Genomic DNA, 20,212 nt, shown 5'->3' on the forward strand with positions numbered 1-20,212 from the left:
ACTGTGCCGCGCATACAGCTGACAGCCCACTCTCCCGGGGGATCCAGTAAGAGATGCCGCCGACGCTAGGTGGCCGTGGCTGGGGCACCACTGTGGCGACTGCGGATCCCTTCCGCTTCCTCCAAGAGTACCCGGCACTAGGCGACGTTGCTCGGGGGAAGGGAGATACTTAAGGCTGAGGGGCGTGTCGATTCGTCGAGTTGACGATAGCAACCATGTTCACGGGAAGGAAGCGAGTAGTAGCGGTTAGCCGACTAACAAGCTCACTTCTCAAGCTGCAATGGACGCGGGCCACTTCCGTTTGAGGGATGGCTGGCGCCCCGGGCGGCAGCCATGCAGTGGTTCACCACCTGTCAACGTCCTGTAAGCGACTCGGCAAGCGCGACCAGACGACACCGGCCCCCAAGCCCGCCAACCCCGCAGTCGAGTCGACCGTCGAGAACTTTCCAGTGACAAGCCTCGAGCCCAGATCGTTCCTCGCCTATGCCACCACCATGCTCGTAACCACTTCGCTTTCAGTCCTTTCCTCAACTGTCCATGGGTCGAGTCTGCTTGTCGCCTTCGGACAGCTCTCACAATCCACATCTTCACTCAACTGCAAGCGCTTCTTCCCAGCACGGTGGGAGCAGCGACGCCCGCCCAAGGCCCGTCCGCCACAGAGTATGTGTGGGTAGAGGCAACTCATTGCGCAGCCGCACCCGCCACCAGGACACCGACCGCTGTCCCGAGCTGAAGGGGACTGTGGCCCATGTAGAGGTAGAGGACGACGCCGAGTCGGGAGCATCGCGCCGTCGTTTGCCATGGTACGCGTCCCACATCAAAAGCCCCGCCGCATTGGCCAAGTTTGTACCCCACCCCGCGGCGCCCTTTTGCAAGCAAACTCGGGCCCCGACCAACGCTCCATACCCCCGCCTCCGCCCCGCCGCGCGGACATCCTCGTCGACAGAACGCGGCGACTACCATTCGGAGCACGACCAACGGGCCCGAGGGGCGTGTGTCTGGTCTCGTGCGCTGACGGCACGACCGTTTCCCCCGGCTCGGGGCAAGCATATTCTGCCCCGCACCATCCTATCGAGATGCTGCGCCGGGCGGACTCAGAGCACCACCGCGCCGACAGCTGGCTACTCACTCCCCCAGGTTCGCCGCCGACGCTCGGTGGGTGCGCCGGGGTGCACGCCGGTGTCGCGACTGCGACCCCCTCCCGCTTCGTCTAAGAATAGCTGACGCGAGGCGACGTCGCCGCGGGGAGGGAGATACTTAAGCCTGTGTGTGCGCTCCTCGAGTTGACGACACTTGGTCGAGGTGAGCCAGTGGTTGGGAGTCGTTCGCCGCCGACTGTCAACGTCAAGTCTACTGGCTGGAGAGTACCAACCTCGACTCGGTTGGTCAGGCGACTCGTTCGGCTCGTTCGCTACCTCGCCACGTTTTCTCGATCGAAAGTCTGGCCCGTTCCCGTCACCCACGTCGGGGCCATCGACCGAACCCCACGCTGCCCCGTCCTAACCCACCCTCACCCGTCCCCAGCCATCCCGAACCGCCCATCCTCACCCATCCGGCCTCCCGATCTTCCACTTGGCATGTTCCACTTGGCGATCTACTCAACACCGCAAGCTCACGTACTGAAACACCCTCATCGCCAAGTTTCACCTTGGCAGCAGAAGACGAACTTTTTCCAAACGGCGTGAGACACCTGCCAATGGACATTCGTCGTCACTACGACTGGTCTGAGCGGCGGCGCCACACGACGCCCGGGGCGCCTTGGCGCACGCGGTGGGAATACGTTGCCTCGAGGATTTACACATGGGCATGCGGTAGCAGCAGCACACACAGCCGGTATGCGAGCTCAGCCGCGACACTCGCCCCATCGCCGAGGCCCCAGGCCACAGTTTGAGAAACCCACACCCTCAGTTTGAGAAACCCGCCCTCCTCCTACCCCCCTGCTTGGCCGGGCGCCCGAGCCAGGCGGCCCCTTGCGTGTGAAAACGTCCGCACGCTTCTCAGCCAGTCACTGGCCACGGGGCATGTCCACAAATGGCCGCCGAAGGCTTGGCGTCGCGCACGGTGCTGCGGATCGGGGGGTGTCGGCTCAGCGCGGGCGGAGTTTCGCAGCCCCCGGAGGGGGTAGAGCGGGCGCGCTGCGCGGGGACACACGGCAGCCAGTGACTACCCCTTACTGCGCGCGCTGGCCCAGCCGCCGGCCCAGTGCGGCCCATGGGCGCGGGATGGGGCTCACGGGGGCTCGTGTGGCGCCTTGTTGGCGCCGATACCCGCCGGCGGGGGCCAGTTGGGCCCGAGGGTCGGCTTGAGATTGGCCAGAGGCTGGGGCCCCACCTACCAACTTTTTTCTGTCGTGGCGGCGACAAACTGAGTAGTGACCAAGTGGGGTTTGGTAGTGTGCTTGCCATGGGTACCCACTCCCCTCCCCCGACCCCGCTCCCACACCCCGCTCTCGTCGGCGAATCTCGCGCCGAATTCACCACGACAAAAGGATTGCTTACCAGTGCGATTACCCCAGCCACAGCCCAGGTGATGTGCGAAAAGCGCCACGAGCGCGCACGCGCCACGCCAAGCCGACGCCACGGGGCAGGCCACGGGGCGGCATGCGGCTGATATTCGAACGCGGCCGGCGGATCTGTAATTAACGGGCGACTTCTTGGCGCTCGTCGCGCTCGAGGTGCATGGGGTGCTGGTGTCAAACCGCCTGGGCAGCCCCACTCGCTGGCGACACCTCGCGGATGGGGAGACCGGGTGGTGGCCCGCCGGTGCCGCTGGTGCCCGTTGGTGCCCCCGGCGGCCTGATCGCGCGTGGAAAACTGCGAGAAGGTCGCGCTGGCCTCGCTGGCGCTGGTTAAAAAGACGACAGGCTCGCCCATCGTCTTCCCCAGCAAGCTCTGAAAGCGTCGCCCCGCCTCTGCCTGCGCCTCTGCTTCAGACCACAACAGCTACCCCAACCACCCCCACCATGTCCTCCGACAAGATCGACAAGATTGAAAAGTACGGTGTCGAGACAGTGGACGACATCCACACGGTCGAGGACCGCGAGTTCCTCGAGTCCTTCTCCGAGGAGCGCAAGAAGAGCCTGTACCGCAAGATCGACTGGCGTCTTGTTCCTATGCTCTCGCTCCTCTACCTCTTCGCCTACCTTGACCGTGCCAACATTGGTAACGCCAAGATCGGTGCGTACTGGGGGCTTGCGAGCAGATGAAAAGGGTCGGCTAACTTTCGCCAGAGGGCATGCCCAAGTACCTGCACCTCAGCGACCAGCAGTACAACATTGTGTTGTCGATCTTCTTCGTGCCCTACATCATCTTCGAGGTTCCCGCCAAGTAAGCCCGAGTCGCGCCACCTACTGACCCCCCAGTGCCATTCTCCACCGCTACTTCTCCCAGCGTCCGTCTCTCTGGATTGGCGGCCTCACCATCGTCTGGGGCCTTGTCATGACCTGCCACGGCTTTGTCAAGAACTTCTCCCAGCTCATGGTCGTTCGTGTCCTCCTCGGTGTTACTGAGGCCGGCTTCTTCCCCGGTGCCGTCCTCATCTGCTCGACTTGGTACCCTCGCCACATGCTCCAGGTCCGCATCGCCATCTTCTACACTGCCTCGGCCCTCGCCGGTGCCTTCTCCGGTCTCCTTGCCTTCGCCCTCGCCAAGATGGATGGCCTCGGCGGCTACAAGGGTTGGTCGTGGATCTTCATCATTGGTAAGTCGGGATGGCGAAAAATATGGAGGTCTGTGCACAATCGCTAATATTTTTCCCTTTTCTTTTGCGCCACAGAGGGTCTCGCCACCACGCTTCTCGGTCTCGCCGTCCCCTTCGTCCTCATTGACACCGCCGCCGGCTCCAAGTGGCTCAGCGACGATGAGAAGAAGTACATCAAGATCGTCATGCGCGAGCAGGATGCCGAGGCTTCCAAGGGCGAGCACGAGGGTGTCAACTGGAAGGTCATCAAGTCGGTCATCACCGACTGGCAGCTCCTGGTCCACACCATCATCTACTGGTCCAACACGGTCCCCAACTACTCGATGAAGGTGAGCTATTGCATCGGACCACGATTAACCCCCAGTTCTCTATGCCCGCTATCATGACCGCCATGGGTTACAAGAAGGAGGCCGCCCAGCTCATGACCATCCCGCCCTACACCATCGGTGCCGTCGCTGCCTGCTTTGCCGCCCTCTACTCGGACAAGATGAAGCGTCGCTGGCCTTTCATTGCTGCCGCTCAGACCCTCGTCTGCATTGCATTTGCCATTCTCCTGCCCCTCGGCTACACCGTCAAGACCCAGAAGTCCAGCCAGGCCGGCTCGTACTTTGCCATCTGCCTCGCCTGTCTCGGCTACCCCATCTCCCCCGGTGTCAACTCGTGGGTCGCAAACAACCTCGCTGGCCCGGCTCGTCGCTCCGTCGGCATTGCTTTCGTCATTGCTATGGGTGAGTAGACGTGTAGACGTTCGTTGAGCATGTCTGACGCCTCAGGCAACATCGGTGGTATCATCGGTTCGTACATCTACATGGACAAGGAGAAGCCGCGTTACACCACCGGTTTCGCCGGCTCGCTCGCGTTCGCTGCTGCCGGTCTCATCGCCGGATGCTGCCTGGAGATTGCCCTCATCCGCATCAACAAGAAGCGTGACGCTATGTCGAGGGAGGATGTTCTTGCGAAGTACACTGAGGAGGAGTTGGCCGCCATGGGTGACCGCTCCCCTCTCTTCCGCTACACTCTCTAAGCGTTTGCTTCCGCAGTCAATCGTCGTGTCTCTCGCATCTAGTCTCCAGTTCCGTAGTAGGTATTGTACATAACAGGATGCAGGGAGGTAGCGTAATGTTAACATAATTGATGGTGCCACGGGCCCACGCCACACTAGAGCCAGACCACGTGGCGGTCACGTGAAAGCCCACCTCATATGTTCGCTGTAACGCAGATGTTCGTCTGTAACGCATATGCGCGTATACATATGTAATACATATGTGAATATATGTAATACATATGTGCATATACATATGTAACACATATGTAACACCTATATGTGCATACATGTAAACATATGTGCATATGTAACACGTATGTGTAAGTGGACAACTTAAGTCTTGCGCGTGCACTCTCCCTGCATGCCCCCTATGTAGGTGAGACAGCGAGAGACCAGACATCATGCTTCCCCCGACCTGTGGTGCTCGCTGTCGTCGGGCCAAGCCGAACAGCTTATCACCGGGCATCTCCACGGCCAACCCTCATGAGGCACCCACGCCCGCCCGCGCAATACCATCCCTAGCCGCCATTCGCCGTCTCCGCAATGACAGAACGGACAGAGCGGCGACAGAGCGGCGTGGTCACCGAGCACCGAAGCTCCATGCACCGGCCCGCGTGTCTGCTTGCCGGCGCCTTGGGCGGCGGACACCTTGGCGCTGAGCAATGGTTCTCTGGCGGCTGCGGGTGTGGCCGTCCGGCAAATCCGGCCCGCTGCAAGGCCCACCGCCAAGCTCATGGGTGTATTCCGCTGTGGGCTAATTGGGCGCGCTTGACAGTCAGTGCAGTGAACCGGGAGGCGGGTGACGACCGACGATATGCTTGCTGCAGCGTGTGCTCTCTGGGTGCATCGTATCGCCCTCGCGCGCAGTCGGCCACCGTCTTATCACTAGCAGCATGCACTAGCTGCTATCTACGTATCTCAACTATCATCTATCGTGGCCAATGGTGATCCTTTGGACACAAATAGATATGCCGACGGACTGACGGTCGGGGGCAATCTCTCCCTACGGCACAGACTGCGCGCCGAGATCGCCGCGTTGTGTATTGTGGCACTGCGGGGAGGCACGATGGCAATACCCCTCCTTGCCCTCGTCCTAGCCTGCCCTCCTGTTGCAGCGCGTATGCAGCCAGAGAGCAGAACCCGCTCAACCGCCTTACCGTCAAGCGGCACCGGGCCGCCTAGCCGAAGACATTGCCGTTGTTGCCGGGTGGAATGCCGGCAACCCTGGTTGGTCCCATTTTAGCCCTGGTGGTGCAACCTGACTCGCTCCTACCACTGCTCGATCTCACACAATCTCGCCCTCACGCGCGCTCCTACGACTCGCCGCGCCTCGCATCTCGCGCCGCACACGACCCGCCGGCGTCTCGTCCCTGCCTTCGCCAGAGCGCGCCTACACTTGTTCCACCCAACCCCCTCCTCCCCTCCTCGGCAGTGGTGCGGAGACCCCGTCTCCCACCATCCCCCTCGTCCGCATGGGGCTCCCCCCACCTCGAATGCACACGCCCCGAGACCCCCCACCCCGTTGAACGGCTTCGGGTGAGACGCCGAGATAGACTAGCCTCGCGCGCCGGGAATGGATCGAGATGGGACGGCCCGGCAAGGCGAGACAGCTGCCCACGGGCTATAACACTGGCTCGAGCAGTCGCCAAAGTTCACCTCCGCCCATATCGTCTTCGCCGCCCACCGAGTCGACACCCCTCCTGCACAGCTACTACACACCCTCCGACGCTGCAGAGAGCTCGCGCACAGCCGCCACCCGTACCCCCGCATCTTCGTCTTCCTCGAACCGCCTCCCGAACCAACTGGACCAACCGAACCCAATGGCCAACGCCCACATGTTCTCGGCTGGCGTCGAGCTGCCCAACCAGGGCATGGCGCCGACCGTCGGCACTACCGACAAGCTCGAGAACGACCTTGTCAAGACCGACTCGGGGTCACCCAACCCCGTTGTCACGATCGACAGCGAGTCCATCCCCATGGACGCGGAGACCGTCGAAGGCCCAACCACTGGGAAATACGAGGAGTGGGCCTATTATCTGTACTACAATGGAGATAAGTGGGTGGAACTCTCTGTTCTGTTCTGGAGACAAAGCACTGACGCCGGCGCTAGCGGTGTCGGACCCATCGGGTACGCCGCAACCATGTTCCAGGTATGTGATCTGAGGCTCGGCCTAGCAGGATCCGTGTGCTCACGCCCATTAGAGTTTGGCCAACTCGGCGGGAAAGGATCAGGTGACGGGCCTGGCATGCGACGAGAACACGGTCAACTGCATGCTCAAGTTTGCTGGCAAGGAGCGCAGTGTTCCATCGATCGTGCTTATCGTCAACGGTGGGTGCCTTCCGCGATAGTCTGGGTTTGGTTGCTGACAGTGTCTCAGGCATTGCCTTCGCCATCCAGACGGTGGGCAGCCTCGGAGCATTGCAGCGTTCCCGTTGCTGACGTCCCCTAGGTTCTCTTCACTACTATCGGGTCGACCGCAGACTATGGCAACCTTAACAAGTGGATCCTCATCGTGGCCACCTTGATGTGAGTTTTGTTGTGCGGGGCATCAATCCATTGGCGCTGATATGACTCTTCAGCTGCTGGGGGTCGCAGTTCGGCTTTATCGACCTTCACCTCCCTTCGCACTGGCAAGCGTCGGCTGGGCTCTACGCCGTTGGATTCATCAGTTACGCCGTCACCCTCGTCTTCTACGCCAGTGTCTTCCCTCGCCTGGCCCGCAACACCGCCAAGACCAAGGATGCACGTCGCCAACTTGACAACCACGAGATTTCGGCGGCCGAGTATGAGAAGGTCGAAATGATTGAGCGCAACCGTATCAGTACCATTAGTACCGCGCATTCAAACTGTTCGTGGCGGCAGCGTCAGGTGCTAAGAGCCATAGGCTGACCTTGCCCAGGGGGTTACCTGATTACGCTCGCGCTCAATCTCTCGCTTCTCCTCCCGCTCGCCAACAACCCCAAGGTCAACAACGTGAGTGCTGCGCCGGAACGCCCCTCTAACCCCCAGTACGTCATCGCCTTCACCAACTGCTACTGGATCGTCGTCGGTCTCCCGTGGTTCTTCCTGCAGAAGAACCGTCCCGGTCCTCCCCTCCCCAAGGGCGAGCACTGGCTCACCATTGGCTGGAAACAGATCGGGAAGGCCATCCAACAGTACAGGCGCCTCCCCTACACCTTCGTTTATCTCTTTTCCTTCTTCCTACTCGCCGACGCCCTCAACACCACTGGTTCCCTCGTCGGCATCGTGCAGAATGAGGTGGGTTATGACCTCTCATGCTCGTCTAACCCCCTAGCATATCGCGTTTTCCTTCTTACAAAGTACTTACCTCGGTATCGCTCAAGCCGCTACTTCGATCACATCGTGTTATGTGTACTTTTACATTCAGAGACATTTCAAGATCCCCACTAAGCGGATGTTCATGGTGAGTGCCTGGGGCGACCGACAATGCTGACAACTCAGGTCACCAATGTTATCACTGTGATGATCCCCCTCTGGGGAATGCTCGGCCTGTGGACCAAGAAGATTGGATTCTGGAACACTTGGGAGTTCTGGGCCTATGTGAGTTAGAAAGCTCCTCGGAGGAAAGCTGCCTCGGAGTTGTCCAACTGACACGCGGAGAACGTCGTCTTCGGTCTCGGCCAGGCCCCATACTACGCCTACTCGCAGACGATGATGTCGGACCTCACGCCGCCGGGATACGAGGGCATGTTCTTCGGTCTCTTCGGCATCACGAACCGCGCGTCCTCGCTCATCGGCCCCAACGTCGTGTCGGCCATCATCGACCACTCGGGCAAGACGCGCGACGGCTTCATCTTCCTGTTCATTCTCGCCATTTGTGCCGCCTTGGTCATCTGGATCTTTGTCGACATGGAGACGGGCCGTGCGCACGCCGTCCGCTTCGCGATCGAGAAGCGCGGTCTCACGGGGGACATCCGTGCCGACCAGGTCAACGAGATTATCGGCTCGGGCCACATCATGAAGCATTGAGGGCGGGGGGATGGGGGTGATGGGGTGATGAACCATGAGTTGTCGGGAGTGATGGACCATGAGTTGTCGAGGAGTGCGGGGTCGGTAGTCTGAGTCATTAGTAAAGCCTTGTGATGAACAAAGTTGTGGTATGATGCGTTATTCTGGGACAGGCTCGGTCGACTGGTGTACATGTACCTACATTTGCCACGCACAAAGCGGCACACCTCGACTCTGCTGCAGTGTCTCTCCACAGACCTATGTGCCTCTGCTGGCCAAGGGTGTGCACAAGATGGGCGTGAGTGCATGAGTCCGTCTGCCCGCCACGTCGCCAATCGTCACACAGCCACGCCCCAGCCTGCCATCATCTGTAATCCACTGCTGCATGCGCAATGACCGCTTCTATGAATTGTGACGGATCGGCGTGTGGCTCGATACGGGGCGCAGCAGCAGGGCGCCATACGTGATCCGGCGTGCTACCTCTCTACTCGACTTGCCTGGGCGTCAGCTCCCCCCTCACGCACGACCCACCTCCCGCCGTCCCAGTACTTTGCTTCCCACTGCTTGAGTCCAAAGCGCTCGTAAAACCCGACCATGGACACCCAGTCGATGAAGCACCCGTCTGCGCCGCGCTTCACGAGGTCGATCAGCGCCGCGGCGCACAGGCCGACACCGGCGCCCTCGCCGCGGGACTTGGCAGACACGCCGACGCACGCGATGACCGAGCACTTGGAGCCTGGGGCAACGTAAGCGGCGGGTCGTCTGCGAGACATCTGGACCCACCCAACAGATCGGGCCACGCCATCTGCGCGTGTACCGGCGACCCGGGCATCGCTGCCAGCGTGGCGCCGATGATCTCGCCCTTCTTGCTGAGCGCGAGGAAGATGTCGCCCGCGCGCCCGGCGGCGATGAAGCGCGGGAACTGGTCCGGCCAGCCCTGGGGTCAGCTCGCACGGGGGAGGGGACGCACGGTGAAGCTGCCAAACTCGCCGTACTCGAGCTCCATGAGCGCTGCCTCGTCCTCGGCCGTGGCGGCACGGAACGTGATCCCGTGGGACTTGGCCGTCTCGGTCTGCTTCTCGAGGTCGACGCCGTTAGGCAGGGACCCGTACAGGTCGATGTTGGTGCTGTCCTTGATGCTCCACCCGCGCTTGTTGAGCCAGTCCTTGGCACCGTCGAACGCTGGGATGGCTGGCAGGCCGGGAAAGATGCGCGGGAAGGTGGACCCGAGCTGGATATCGCCTGTCGTCGGGGCCGGCGTGGAGCGGGCAAAGCTGGCGCGCACGTCGGCGGAGAGCTGGGCGACGGCCGCGTCGTTGAGCGCGCTGCCCACCCCCTTGTGCCGGTGTGCGGGGAGAACGATCAGCGCGGCGAGCGAGCCCTTGTCGTGCTGCTTTGCCTTGTCGACGGCGCTGCCCACGCGGATGAGGTAGGTGAGCGCGAAGCCGACCGCCGCGCCGTCGACGGCCGCGACGTGCGCGACTGCGCGGGGGGCGTTGAGGAGCGAGTGGAACTTGGCCGCGGGGAGCGAGTAGGCTGCGTGCACGGCGCCGACGCCGGCCTCCCAGATCGCGTGGAGCGCGTCGGTTGGCGCTCCGGGCGTGTAGGTTGAGACTGTTGCCATGGTGGTCGTCGAGGATGAGATGGGGTCGAGGTTGTGCTCGTCGAGTTTGGTGAGGCTGTAGCCTTTTGTTATTACCGCGTCTGCGCGCTGGCCCGGCGGTCGGGAAACACGGCGAAGTTGGATGCGCCGTGGATGTATGTCCCTGTGCGTCGAGGGATGCGGCGTAGGATCGAGGTAGTCGGCGCCGAGACGAGCGGCGACGTCGAGTCGAGGAGGGTGGGGGTTCCCCACTTCCCCACTCGACTGCCGGCAATGACCCCGGCACACGGCCCGAGTCGGCTTTCGCCTTCGGCAGCACCCACTATAACAACCATCCATCGCTACTGGTACATTTACAAGATGCTCCGTTTGCTCCGTTGCTCTTCCTCTTAGCGTGCAGCGCCTACTTGATCTCGGGCACAAACAGCGTCGCGTTGCGGTCGTACCGCGTCCCGGCGAGCGCCTGGGCCGGGCCGTTGCTCAGGTCGATCTCGTCGAGGCGCACGACGCGGCTGCGGGTCCACAGCTTGAAGCCGAGGTACGCAACGGCAATGACGGGCATGGTAATGTAGCTCGCGACGAAGCCCTTGGCATCGAAGCGGTGGACAAAGTTTGTGAAGCCGTTGAAGATGAGGACGAGGGAGAAGAAGCAGATACACGTCCACGCCATGTACGGCTGGAACCAGCTGCGCAGGATGAGCTTGCGCCGGTCGATGCCCTGCAGCTCGAGCGCCTTCTTGAACCGCACGAAGCAGTAGCAGATGGAAACCCAGCCGACGAGCGTGCTGAGCGCTGAGAGGTTGGTGAGCCACAGGAAGGCCTGGTTGGAGCCCTTGGAGAGGGAGAGGTAGGAGAGCAGGCCGAAGGCCATGGCGACGAGCACGCCGGCGAGGGGGACACCGCGCTTGTCGGTCGTGAGGAAGACCTTGGGCGCGTAGCCCTGCTTCGCCAGCGCCATGAGCGTGCGGGACAGGGCGTACACGTTCTCGTTACCGCACGAAAGGGCTGACGTGATGACGACGGCGTTGATGACCGACGGGAAGACCTTGACGCCCATCTGGATGCAGATGACGACGAACGGCGACGATGCGGCCGTCTGCCCGCCGAGCTCGACGGCGTGCAGCAGCTCGGGCGAGTGCTGGGAGACGGTGAGGCCTGGCAGTGTCAGCCCGGTCTTGAGCCCACAACGCACCGATGATCAGAATGGCGATCACGTAGATCCCGACGATGCGGTAGAAGACGGTGCGCACGGCCATGCGCATCGTCTGGCGAGGGTTGTGCGCCTCGCCCGCGAGCACGGCGATGGCCTCGATACCTAGGTAGCTGAAGGCCACCTTGGTGAACACTGCCCAGAAGCCAAGGAAGCGGCTCAGCGAGACGGGCTTGAGGTCGAGAAAGCTGTCGTTGAACGGCTCCTCGCGCCAGAACCGGCCGCCAATGTACTCGCGCTTCGGGGGGATGCCGCCAAGGTTGGCGACTAGACCGAACAGGATCAACGCTATCAACATCGTAATTTTTATGACGGCAAAGACAAACTCGATCTCGCCGTAGCTATCGTCAGCTGGCGCCTCTCCCCGCGACGCACTATCGAACCCCGATCACGTTCATGAGCAGTGTTGCGATGAGGAACGCGGTGATGTACGCGCCGGCGTGCTTCTTGTTGTCGTCCCAGTAGCTAATCAGAATTGCGATCGCGCTCAGCTCGCCCGGGAACGTGAGCCCCGTCTGCAGGATGTAGTTGATGCCTGGGGTCAGCGTGCCCCGGCCCCGCACACACCCATCATGAAGCCGAACGCGGGGTCGACGTAGCGCGTGCCCATCTCGATGAAGCCGCCGACGTTTGGCGCGAAGCACGTCATCTCGCCCTGCCTGTCAGCATGTTCGTTCGGCGCGGCGCACCCACCAAGCTGTACATCATGCCGCAGACGAGGACGCCCATGATGAGGTACGCGAGCCACGCGCCGACCGGGCCACCGAGCTGGCGTGAGTGACTCCCCCGTGCACAGGACCCACCGTCAGCGCCGCGCCCGAGCCGAGGAAGAGGCCGGTGCCGATGGTGCCCGCGATGGCGATCATGGAAACGACGCGGGGCGTCTGGCGTCAGCGTTGTCCTCCCCACTCACGCACCAAGTCGCGCCGGACGCCAAACTCGCCGTCGTGCGTGTGCTCGAGGTTCTCGTCGTCGGCGGCCGCGCGCTCGACGTACGCCGAGCCGCCGTCGTACGCTTCCTTCTCGCTGTCGTACGCCATTGTGGGGTGTGGGTGGTTGAGAGACGGCACTGTTGCGTACTGCTGCTCTTGTCTTGTTCGCGGCGTTTGGCGTTTGCCTCCAGCCTGGTGTACCCCCCTGCCGCCGTCTGGGGCCACCGGGGAACGCCTGAAGCGCCTGAACAGCTGATCACGGAGGAACTGCAGGCTCTGCTGGGTTGCAAACCCTCAGCCCTGGCGGCCTGGCGGTGTTCCCCGCCAAGCACCCTGGGTCGTTTGCTCGCTCGGCACCGCGGAAACGCGCCGCACTGGGTGGCCCGGACTCGGACTCGGCGCCGACCGACCACGGGCCGGCGGCGCGAGGCTGCGGAGAGTGGGGCTCTGCTTGCGCCCCAGCATACCCCGCTCCTACTCGTAGGCAGCTGCACAGACTCGCCCGTCGGACTCGCACCGCGTCGCGATAAGCAAGCCGTCAGCTGACTTCTTGCTCGCAGATGGCCGAGATTCCGGTAACATGGTAAGGTGGGCTTGGAGCGGGCTCTGGGCCGTTACGAGGTAGGCACTACGGCCGCGGGAGACAAGCTGGCGAGTTTTGCAGTTGTGCAGTGTCTGCGGTGGGTGGGTGGGTTCGTTTACGGATGCCAAGACTCACGTCCCGAGCGAGGCCGGCGGCGTCAAGTCTTGTTTGTTTGCGTTGTACAATTGCACTTCGACTTGCTCATCCATTCGCGCACCTTGCATAACTGCACACAAGCTGATCGAGTAGCAACTGAACCCCGGCGAGACACACCCACCCACTGAGCGCTCAGTCAGCATCCGACGCCCAGCCCCGGGCAGAAGGCAGCCTGAAGTGCTCGCTCGATCAGCACTGTGGCACTCAGCCGCGCCCAACACGCACTCCCGTACCAATTCCCGTTCCAGCTTCCGTTTCCAGCTTCCGCTTTATAATACCCGCTGACCGCTGCTGACACTGACGACGTCGTCCCAAGTGGCGATTAGCTCGGCTGTCCGACTGGCCCACGTCACGGCAGAGCGGCGCGCCTGGGCAGTGGCAGCGACGACGTCGCCCACCCCGCTCGGGTGCAAAAGTCTATCTGCATCAAGCCGGGCCGAGCAGCTCATTGGCATTGCCGAGGCAGGAGCCGGCGCTGACGACGGCGACTGGGCCCGGCGCACGATGTGGCCTGGCCCGCTCCCGGCCTCACTGTGGCCACTGTGGCCAGGCACATATCGCGCTCGTACTCTTATCGCTCGGCCGCTCGCCACTGGCATTACCATGCGCGTCGTTGTGCGCTGCGCACCATGCCTTCCAGTGCTGCCAGTGGATGATCGTGCATGCGTGCCTGCCCGTCGGAGGCGGAGAAACGCCCCTCCCTCCCCATGGCCGCGGCTCTTACCCCGCGCATGACTGAGCAACCCCGCCCCATGGCGCGTCCTGCCCGATGGCCCGATGCCGAGGCCACCACAAACCCGGCCAGCTGGGCCTGGCGCTGGGCCTACTATCTCTTATTGACGCGTCTGCGGCGGTGCAAGTCCTCGTCGCCCTCTTTGCCACCTACCCACGCATTCCAGCCGCCACCATGGGCAACGTGCACGCCAGCATCACCACGCCCGCGTTCATCACGCGCACCGCCGCCGAGTATGCCACCGAGGAGCACGAGAAGACAACGTCGGCGTGCGATTACCTCCCACACGCGGACGAGGGGAACCCAGCGGTGTACATTACCAAGGTGTACTGGTACACGCCGGACGGGCGGCGGTGGTGTGTGAGTGGGCCACATGGAGCGCCGTCGCCCCCGTCGCAGCCTCATCAAGAACTAACACGTCCCCCCAGATGACCCGCGAAGCCCTCTGCTCGGCGTGGATCAACCTCGCCAACCGCGAGCTGCTGTACTCCTCCATCGAGGCGTACGCACAAAACGTCGAGGTCATGCGGCCCGCGTCAATGCGGCCAGAGTCGGAGCCCTACCCGAGCCCAGTCAGCCCCGTGGCGCGGCGCCTCTCGCTATCCATGAGCCCGACGATCGTGCGGCGCATGTCCGTCGGCGCAGCGGCCACAGAGTTCGGCGAGCGGCCCGCGCGCTCAGCGCCGAGCTCCCCACCAACGCTTACAAGGCGTATGACCCTCGCCGGCGGGGTGCGCGCGCCGCCGCCGGCCGAGCCCTCGTCCCCGCCAAAGCCGAGCCGCCCCCGCCGCCTCTCGTTAAGCATCAACACGAGCCCGGCCGAGCCGAAGCCCCGCCGACCCGGCTCGACGCCAGCAAGCCCCATCAGCCCAGGGTTCCGCAGCCTCCGCTCGCTCTCGATGAGCGCCGTCACCCGCCCGGGGCAGAAGGAGCCCGAGTCGGAGAGCAGCAGCCGGTCGCCGGCCTCCAGCGGGACGGCGAGCCCCGCCCCGCCCGAGCAGCTGGGCCGCGTCGAGGTGAGTGGGTGTGTTCGGAAGATGAGCGGGGCTAATGGAACCCAGATAGGGCGGCTGCGAGGTAAGCCGAGCCGCTGACGCCCCTCCCGCGTACTGACACCCCAGGCGAGCTCAACAACCTCATCCTGTACCTCCAGAACGCGGAGGAGCGCGGCGTGCCCCCGCGCAAGCCGGACGCCGAGCGCGCCGCGACCCTCGACGACATCCTCGAGTTTGCCATGTCCCCCGCGCCCTCGGAGGTCGACCTCGCACAGGGGTGGCGCGACAAGCTTGAGCGCGTCGAGCAGACGTTCGGCGACGAGTTCAGCCTCCCGCCCGTGATTGAGCCTGGATTCAAGGTGCGTACTGCGTTGAAACCACTCTGACACCCCAGGACGACCGGAATTGGCGCGTCCGCATCAACGACGTCGAGTACGCCGCGGGCGACGAGGTCCCAGATCCGTTCCGTACCAGCTTGTGCAGCTGCTCCGTGTGCTCAATTTGAACATTCCGTATGTACAACGCAAACAATCAACATGCCCCGTACCACTCTATAAACCAGATGCATGGCAACGTCACTACAACACCCACCCTCTGAGCTTGCCGATGGCCACGAGCACGCCCTTGCGCTCGCTGCCCACCTTGTCGCGCCACTCGGCCTCGTCCTTGCATTCCGTCGCCTCGCGCCACCGCTCCAGGTCGTCCCACTCGACGTCGAGCGCGCGCACCGCGTTCGAGAGGTACCCCAGGTCGGACGCGAGCTGCGCCGCGCCGGGGTTGGACAGCACCTTGATGGCTGGCAGCGTGCTTTTCGTCAGGTGCGAGAGCAGAGACAGGGCCAGCGACGATACCCAGGTGGAGAGAACCGCCTCGGCGCTGAGCACGGGTGGGGTGGGTGCCGTCGCCGCTGCCCCCTTGTCCACCACCTTGTCGAGCACGTCGGGTGTGGCAGGCTTTTCGGGGTGCAGGAGCTCGCGCAGCGACTCGGTGTCGATGAACGGCAGCGTCTCGATGCTGAACGCCAGCGCGTCGTCGTCCGCGTACACCTCGAACACTCTGAGCAGGTTGAGCAGGCCTTCGGAAACCCGTGCAATGGTGTCGGTGGGTGACAGCGAAAACGTCGGCACGTGCAGCTCGCCGCGTCGCGGCGCCTTGTCCGGCTGGTTCCACACACTGAGGGTGGGGTACGACTCCAGCTGGGCCTGCAGCGGCGACAGGATGATGCTCTGGAGGAAGACCTGTGCCTTTTGCGTGTGCTGCGATACTGCCGCGCGTGTCCGCGTCAGTTCGTACACCGGCGGCGTGATCGACGAGATGAGCGCGTGCAGGTCGGCCGAGTTGAGCACCGACTGCTGCAGCAGTGTAATGGCGCCGAGCGTCGTGTCCGTCCGGGTAAAGGCCGTCGGGTCAGCCGGCGAGAGATTGAGAGTCGGCGTAATGCTCTCGAGCGCGACGAACAGCTTGCCCTCGAACGCGGACAGGCGGTCCCGGATCCCACGGCACGACTGGAGCACATGCAGCGCGAGCTGGAACGCTCCCCAGTCCTCGGTGCTGTAGTCGAGCCCCTCAAAGTCCAGCTCGTCGGGTGCGCCGGCTCCCCGCCGTGCGGCCTTGCGCGCCGCCTCGAATATACCGGCATTGTCCTTCAAGAACCGCTCCACCATGTCGTTGAGCGCCGCCACCAGCCCGATCGCGCCGTACCCGTGCGTAAAGGCCAGGCAGCGCGAGATGGCGTCCTCTCCTAGGGAGAAGACGGCAATCGCGCGATCCGTCAGCGTGCGCGCCGGGTCGTCCTTTGCCGCGTCGATGAATGCAATGTCAATCTTGAGCAGGTGGGCGAGATACCGGCTCTCGAGCGCGGGGTAGTCGGTCTGGAGGTCGAGGAACGGCTCAAAGACGGCCGTCTCCCAGCCCGACGGATGCGACGGCACGGCCTCACCGACGGAAAAGCTGCGGCTGAAGCGGTGGCTCACGCTCAGCCTCTGATTTGGTGTGCGTGCTGACTTTGGTGTCAATGGCGAGTTGGGCGAGTGCGACGTCGGCGAAAGCGGGCCGGCACCGCTCAACAGCCCGCCCTGGGTGTTGAACGCGAGCTTGTCAACCACGTCCTGCACCGCGACGGCCAGGTCCTCGGTCGCCTTGTACGCGCGGATGACCTGCGGGAGCGCCTCTGGCCCGTGGTGCTCTGACACGGACGTCAGCCGCGAGTGGAAGGAGGGGGACAGCTCGTCGAGGGCCGACTGGAAGAATGCCTGGAGGATCGCACCGGCCGATGTCGCGGGGAAGATGAGGGGGATCTGCTGGCGCTCGGCGTTGAGCGTGGCCAGAACGACCGCGTAGAACTTTGGCAGCCAGTCGGCAAAGTTGAGCGGCTCGTCGGGCCCGCTGCGGCGGTCAAGGTCGAGGCTTGGCCGCTCACTGCTCTGCCGCGGTTCGAAGCTCGCGCGCAGGTCGACGCTCTGGCGCGTGGCCGCGCCCGTGTCGGACAGAGTCGCGGATGCCCACGCCTCGGTGATCGGTGCGCGCCGCGCCGCAAAGTAGTAGTTCTGGAACTCTTGCCCGCGGTCCATCATCCTGAAGATGTCGTAGAAGCCCGCGCACGCCTCGGTGTCGACCTGCGCGATCGCGTCCTTGAGCGCCGTCGACAGCGCGGCCTCGAGCTCATTCTGCAGAGACACCAGCAGCGCACGCTTAGATTCGTACTCGCCCTCGGCCGACTGGAAGACGACAAGACTCCTGCTCGCCTCGGCCAGCCTTTCCGCCGCCTTGGTCCACTCCTTGTCCTGCACAAACGACGTGATCTCGCCCTCAAGCGTCGACCACGACTCGGCCTCGCGCAGAATGTCGCGCGCGCTCTCCATCCGCGTCTTGAGCTTGTCGAGATGCGCGAGCTTGTCGAGCGCGCGGTGCGTCTTCGCCTCGTCGGTTTCGGCAGCCGCCGAGCCGGGCTTGGTCTGGCGCGCGACGCGGTCCTGCACGAGCTGCAGGCCCGACTGCAGCGAAACAGCCGACTCGCGCATAAACTGCAGGTCGTACGTCAGGCGGGGGACGGTGCGCGACACGTCGTGGATCGTCTGCTCGAGCGACGACGACGTGTCCTGGGACAGCAGCGAGAGGCGGGTGAGTAGCTCGTTGAGCTGCTTTTCAATCGGGGGGAGCTTGGGCGGGAGCGCCTTCTGCCCCGCACCCAGTGGTGGCTCGAGGTGCTGCGCGAGGATCGAGTTGACGAAGGCCGGCACGTCGTCATAGTAGCTGTCGAGGGTCGTGGCCAGCGCGCCAAGCGACGAGAGCGGGTCGGGCGCGCCGCCGGTCGGGCTCACCGCGCCGTCTAATGGCGGGTCGGAGAGGTCGACTACCGCGGGCGGCGTCGCGCCTGGCGTCGTGTTGTTTGCCATGTATGTGGTGTGGGTCGGTGCAGCAGCAACCGCGAGTTGTCGTTGACGTTTGGCTCTCGACGCGGCGGTCGCTGGATCGCTGGACACGGTGGAGGGCGATGGAGCGGGAGCAAAGTCGCGTGGACCACGTGGGCGATCAGCCAAGATCAAGGCGGCCGGCTCGAGCGATCCGCGACCCGAATGACGCGCCGATAACATCAACAACCTGCATTCTCGACCTCCGCGCCCACAATGTCAATGTACAACGAGGTGGGTACCCCCCGGCACGACACACTAATCCCCAGCGGTACGACGACGCGCTGTTCAAAGCGGCGTGGGTGTCGAAGCGCGCCGGCGGTCGGACCTTCCTCTTCGTGCGTCTGCCCCCCCGATGCCGCTGACCCCAGAAATACGCGCCGCACCCCGACCGCGAGGGGTACCTCTTCGTCGCGACCGACCTCGAGACTGTGCACTTCGAGGCTTTGACCGCCACGAGCGTGCCCACGCGGCTGGGGCAGATCGCCGCGCGCACCGGAGGCGAGGCACCAGACGAGGCAGAAGCGCTCACCCGCCTCGCGGACGTTTTCGACTCTGGCTGGGCCAGCGCCACCGTCGACACCGACGACGACGACTACTTTGTACGCCTGTGTCGCGTCCCCACTGACCCCAGGACGCGGTCTTCGAGCTGCGCGCCGGCACCTTCAGCTGGCTCTTCCACATGACGTAGGTGTGGCCACGGGTGCGCTGACAGCAGCGAGCTGCGCGGGCGCCAGCCGCTCGCGTTCGTGAGCAAGCAACTCTTGCGGCCGCTGTCAGGCCTGCTCGCGCAGGACCGGGGTGTGGAGGTGGGTTCATCGTCTGTGCCATCGCCTAACCCACCAGCCAGCAGGCGACAGTCCGGCCGAGGCCGTGGGCGCCGTCGTGGCCGACGCGGGCGTCGCGCGCGCATTACGCCGGATCACGGGCGCGCCGCCGCCTGCGTCTGCGCGCGTGACCCCCGCCCCGCGCTCCCAGCCGCCACCGCGCACAAAATCGCCCGAGGACCGCACGCCAAAGCAGCCGCCGTCCCCGCCGCGCGGGTCGACGACGCAGGCCGTCCCTCCCAAGCTGCCCCCGAGTTCCCCGACGCCGATCGCGCGGAAAACGCCGTACGCCTACGACGCGGGATTACCCTCCTCGAGCGCGAGCCCGACGCAGCTCAACGGCCCGCCGGCGCCGCTGCCCTCGTCCCCGCCCCCACTCGCCCCGTCCGTCTTCCGCTCGTCCCCGCCCCCGCCGTCGAGCCCACCCCTCTTCCCATCCTCCTCCGCGCCGGAGACCGACCTCCCGACGTCCACGCAGGACCCCTTACTCAACACCCAGCCCAAGAAGAAGAGCAAGAAGAAGCGCGCGAAAGAAGAAGAGGCAGAGGAGGAGGCCGCGGCGGACAAGCGGCGCGAGGAGATGAAGAAGAAGATGGCGATGGGGGGCGGGCGCGGGCTCGGCCGGCGGAGGGTGTAGCGGGGGGAGTGGAGGAGGGAGTAGCTGTTACTAGAGTTGTCGTCATGCCTCATGTCACTGGTTGTCATTGTCCTCAGGACCGCGGCATGTGGCGGTGGCGTGGCGCTCGCACCCACGCGAGGGCTCGTGTGCCCGCACCCCATTCGACGAACACCAAGTTCTTGATCGTATAACGGTTAGTATGCTCGCTTGTCACGCGGGAGATCGGGGTTCGATTCCCCGTCAGGAAGCAACTCGAGGCCTCTGGCTTCCCGTTTTTGTGTTGTCGGGCGTGGGGGAAGGTGAAGTTGACGAGGTGGGGGTGGAGGGACTCTGTTTAGCTGTTCGTGGGCGATTACAATGTTGAGTGATGGGCGCGGGGATTGATCGGCGTCGCGGTTGTATGTTTGTCTGCGCCCGACGCTCCCTCCTC

At 63.8% G+C, this 20,212-nt stretch overlaps 7 protein-coding genes and 1 non-coding gene across 8 annotated transcripts; 5 read left to right on the top strand and 3 right to left on the bottom strand.

Annotated features, from left to right (window-relative positions):
* Positions 1–2,962: 2,962 nt before the first annotated feature.
* Positions 2,963–4,723, top strand: Q8F55_005149 (uncharacterized protein; the record flags this gene model as incomplete). Its single annotated transcript, XM_069353643.1, has 6 exons — positions 2,963–3,176; positions 3,230–3,326; positions 3,362–3,699; positions 3,775–4,028; positions 4,064–4,427; positions 4,473–4,723. 6 exons carry the CDS (start codon positions 2,963–2,965, stop codon positions 4,721–4,723), a joined length of 1,518 nt encoding a protein of 505 aa, XP_069208285.1.
* Positions 4,724–6,564: 1,841 nt separating this feature from the next.
* Q8F55_005150 (uncharacterized protein) lies at positions 6,565–8,735 on the top strand (the record flags this gene model as incomplete). The annotated part of the gene is made up of 11 exons (XM_069353644.1): positions 6,565–6,800; positions 6,855–6,894; positions 6,947–7,073; positions 7,123–7,145; positions 7,195–7,271; positions 7,325–7,593; positions 7,645–7,718; positions 7,755–8,003; positions 8,041–8,169; positions 8,208–8,306; positions 8,367–8,735. The coding sequence occupies 11 exons, from the start codon at positions 6,565–6,567 to the stop codon at positions 8,733–8,735; spliced, it is 1,692 nt and encodes a 563-aa protein (XP_069208286.1).
* A 455-nt stretch (positions 8,736–9,190) lies between these two features.
* Q8F55_005151 (uncharacterized protein) lies at positions 9,191–10,338 on the bottom strand (the record flags this gene model as incomplete). Its single annotated transcript, XM_069353645.1, has 3 exons — positions 9,191–9,450; positions 9,498–9,651; positions 9,685–10,338. 3 exons carry the CDS (start codon positions 10,336–10,338, stop codon positions 9,191–9,193), a joined length of 1,068 nt encoding a protein of 355 aa, XP_069208287.1.
* Positions 10,339–10,720: 382 nt separating this feature from the next.
* Q8F55_005152 (uncharacterized protein) lies at positions 10,721–12,567 on the bottom strand (the record flags this gene model as incomplete). Its single annotated transcript, XM_069353646.1, has 7 exons — positions 10,721–11,472; positions 11,510–11,858; positions 11,911–12,042; positions 12,093–12,176; positions 12,221–12,295; positions 12,331–12,411; positions 12,460–12,567. 7 exons carry the CDS (start codon positions 12,565–12,567, stop codon positions 10,721–10,723), a joined length of 1,581 nt encoding a protein of 526 aa, XP_069208288.1.
* A 1,538-nt stretch (positions 12,568–14,105) lies between these two features.
* On the top strand, positions 14,106–15,431 carry Q8F55_005153 (uncharacterized protein; the record flags this gene model as incomplete). Its single annotated transcript, XM_069353647.1, has 6 exons — positions 14,106–14,291; positions 14,360–14,562; positions 14,815–14,947; positions 14,993–15,008; positions 15,053–15,285; positions 15,321–15,431. The coding sequence occupies 6 exons, from the start codon at positions 14,106–14,108 to the stop codon at positions 15,429–15,431; spliced, it is 882 nt and encodes a 293-aa protein (XP_069208289.1).
* A 73-nt stretch (positions 15,432–15,504) lies between these two features.
* Q8F55_005154 (uncharacterized protein) lies at positions 15,505–18,321 on the bottom strand (the record flags this gene model as incomplete). The annotated part of the gene is made up of 1 exon (XM_069353648.1): positions 15,505–18,321. One exon carries the CDS (start codon positions 18,319–18,321, stop codon positions 15,505–15,507), a length of 2,817 nt encoding a protein of 938 aa, XP_069208290.1.
* A 231-nt stretch (positions 18,322–18,552) lies between these two features.
* Positions 18,553–19,800, top strand: Q8F55_005155 (uncharacterized protein; the record flags this gene model as incomplete). The annotated part of the gene is made up of 6 exons (XM_069353649.1): positions 18,553–18,570; positions 18,606–18,674; positions 18,708–18,938; positions 18,971–19,023; positions 19,055–19,145; positions 19,183–19,800. The coding sequence occupies 6 exons, from the start codon at positions 18,553–18,555 to the stop codon at positions 19,798–19,800; spliced, it is 1,080 nt and encodes a 359-aa protein (XP_069208291.1).
* A 158-nt stretch (positions 19,801–19,958) lies between these two features.
* On the top strand, positions 19,959–20,030 carry Q8F55_005156. The gene has a single exon. It is a non-coding gene; the product is annotated as a tRNA-Asp (tRNA).
* The last annotated feature ends 182 nt before the right edge of the window (positions 20,031–20,212 follow it).

The sequence above is a fragment of the Vanrija albida genome (genome assembly GCF_041260175.1).
Source record: "Vanrija albida strain AlHP1 chromosome Unknown contig_4, whole genome shotgun sequence".
Classification (NCBI taxonomy): domain Eukaryota; kingdom Fungi; phylum Basidiomycota; class Tremellomycetes; order Trichosporonales; family Trichosporonaceae; genus Vanrija; species Vanrija albida.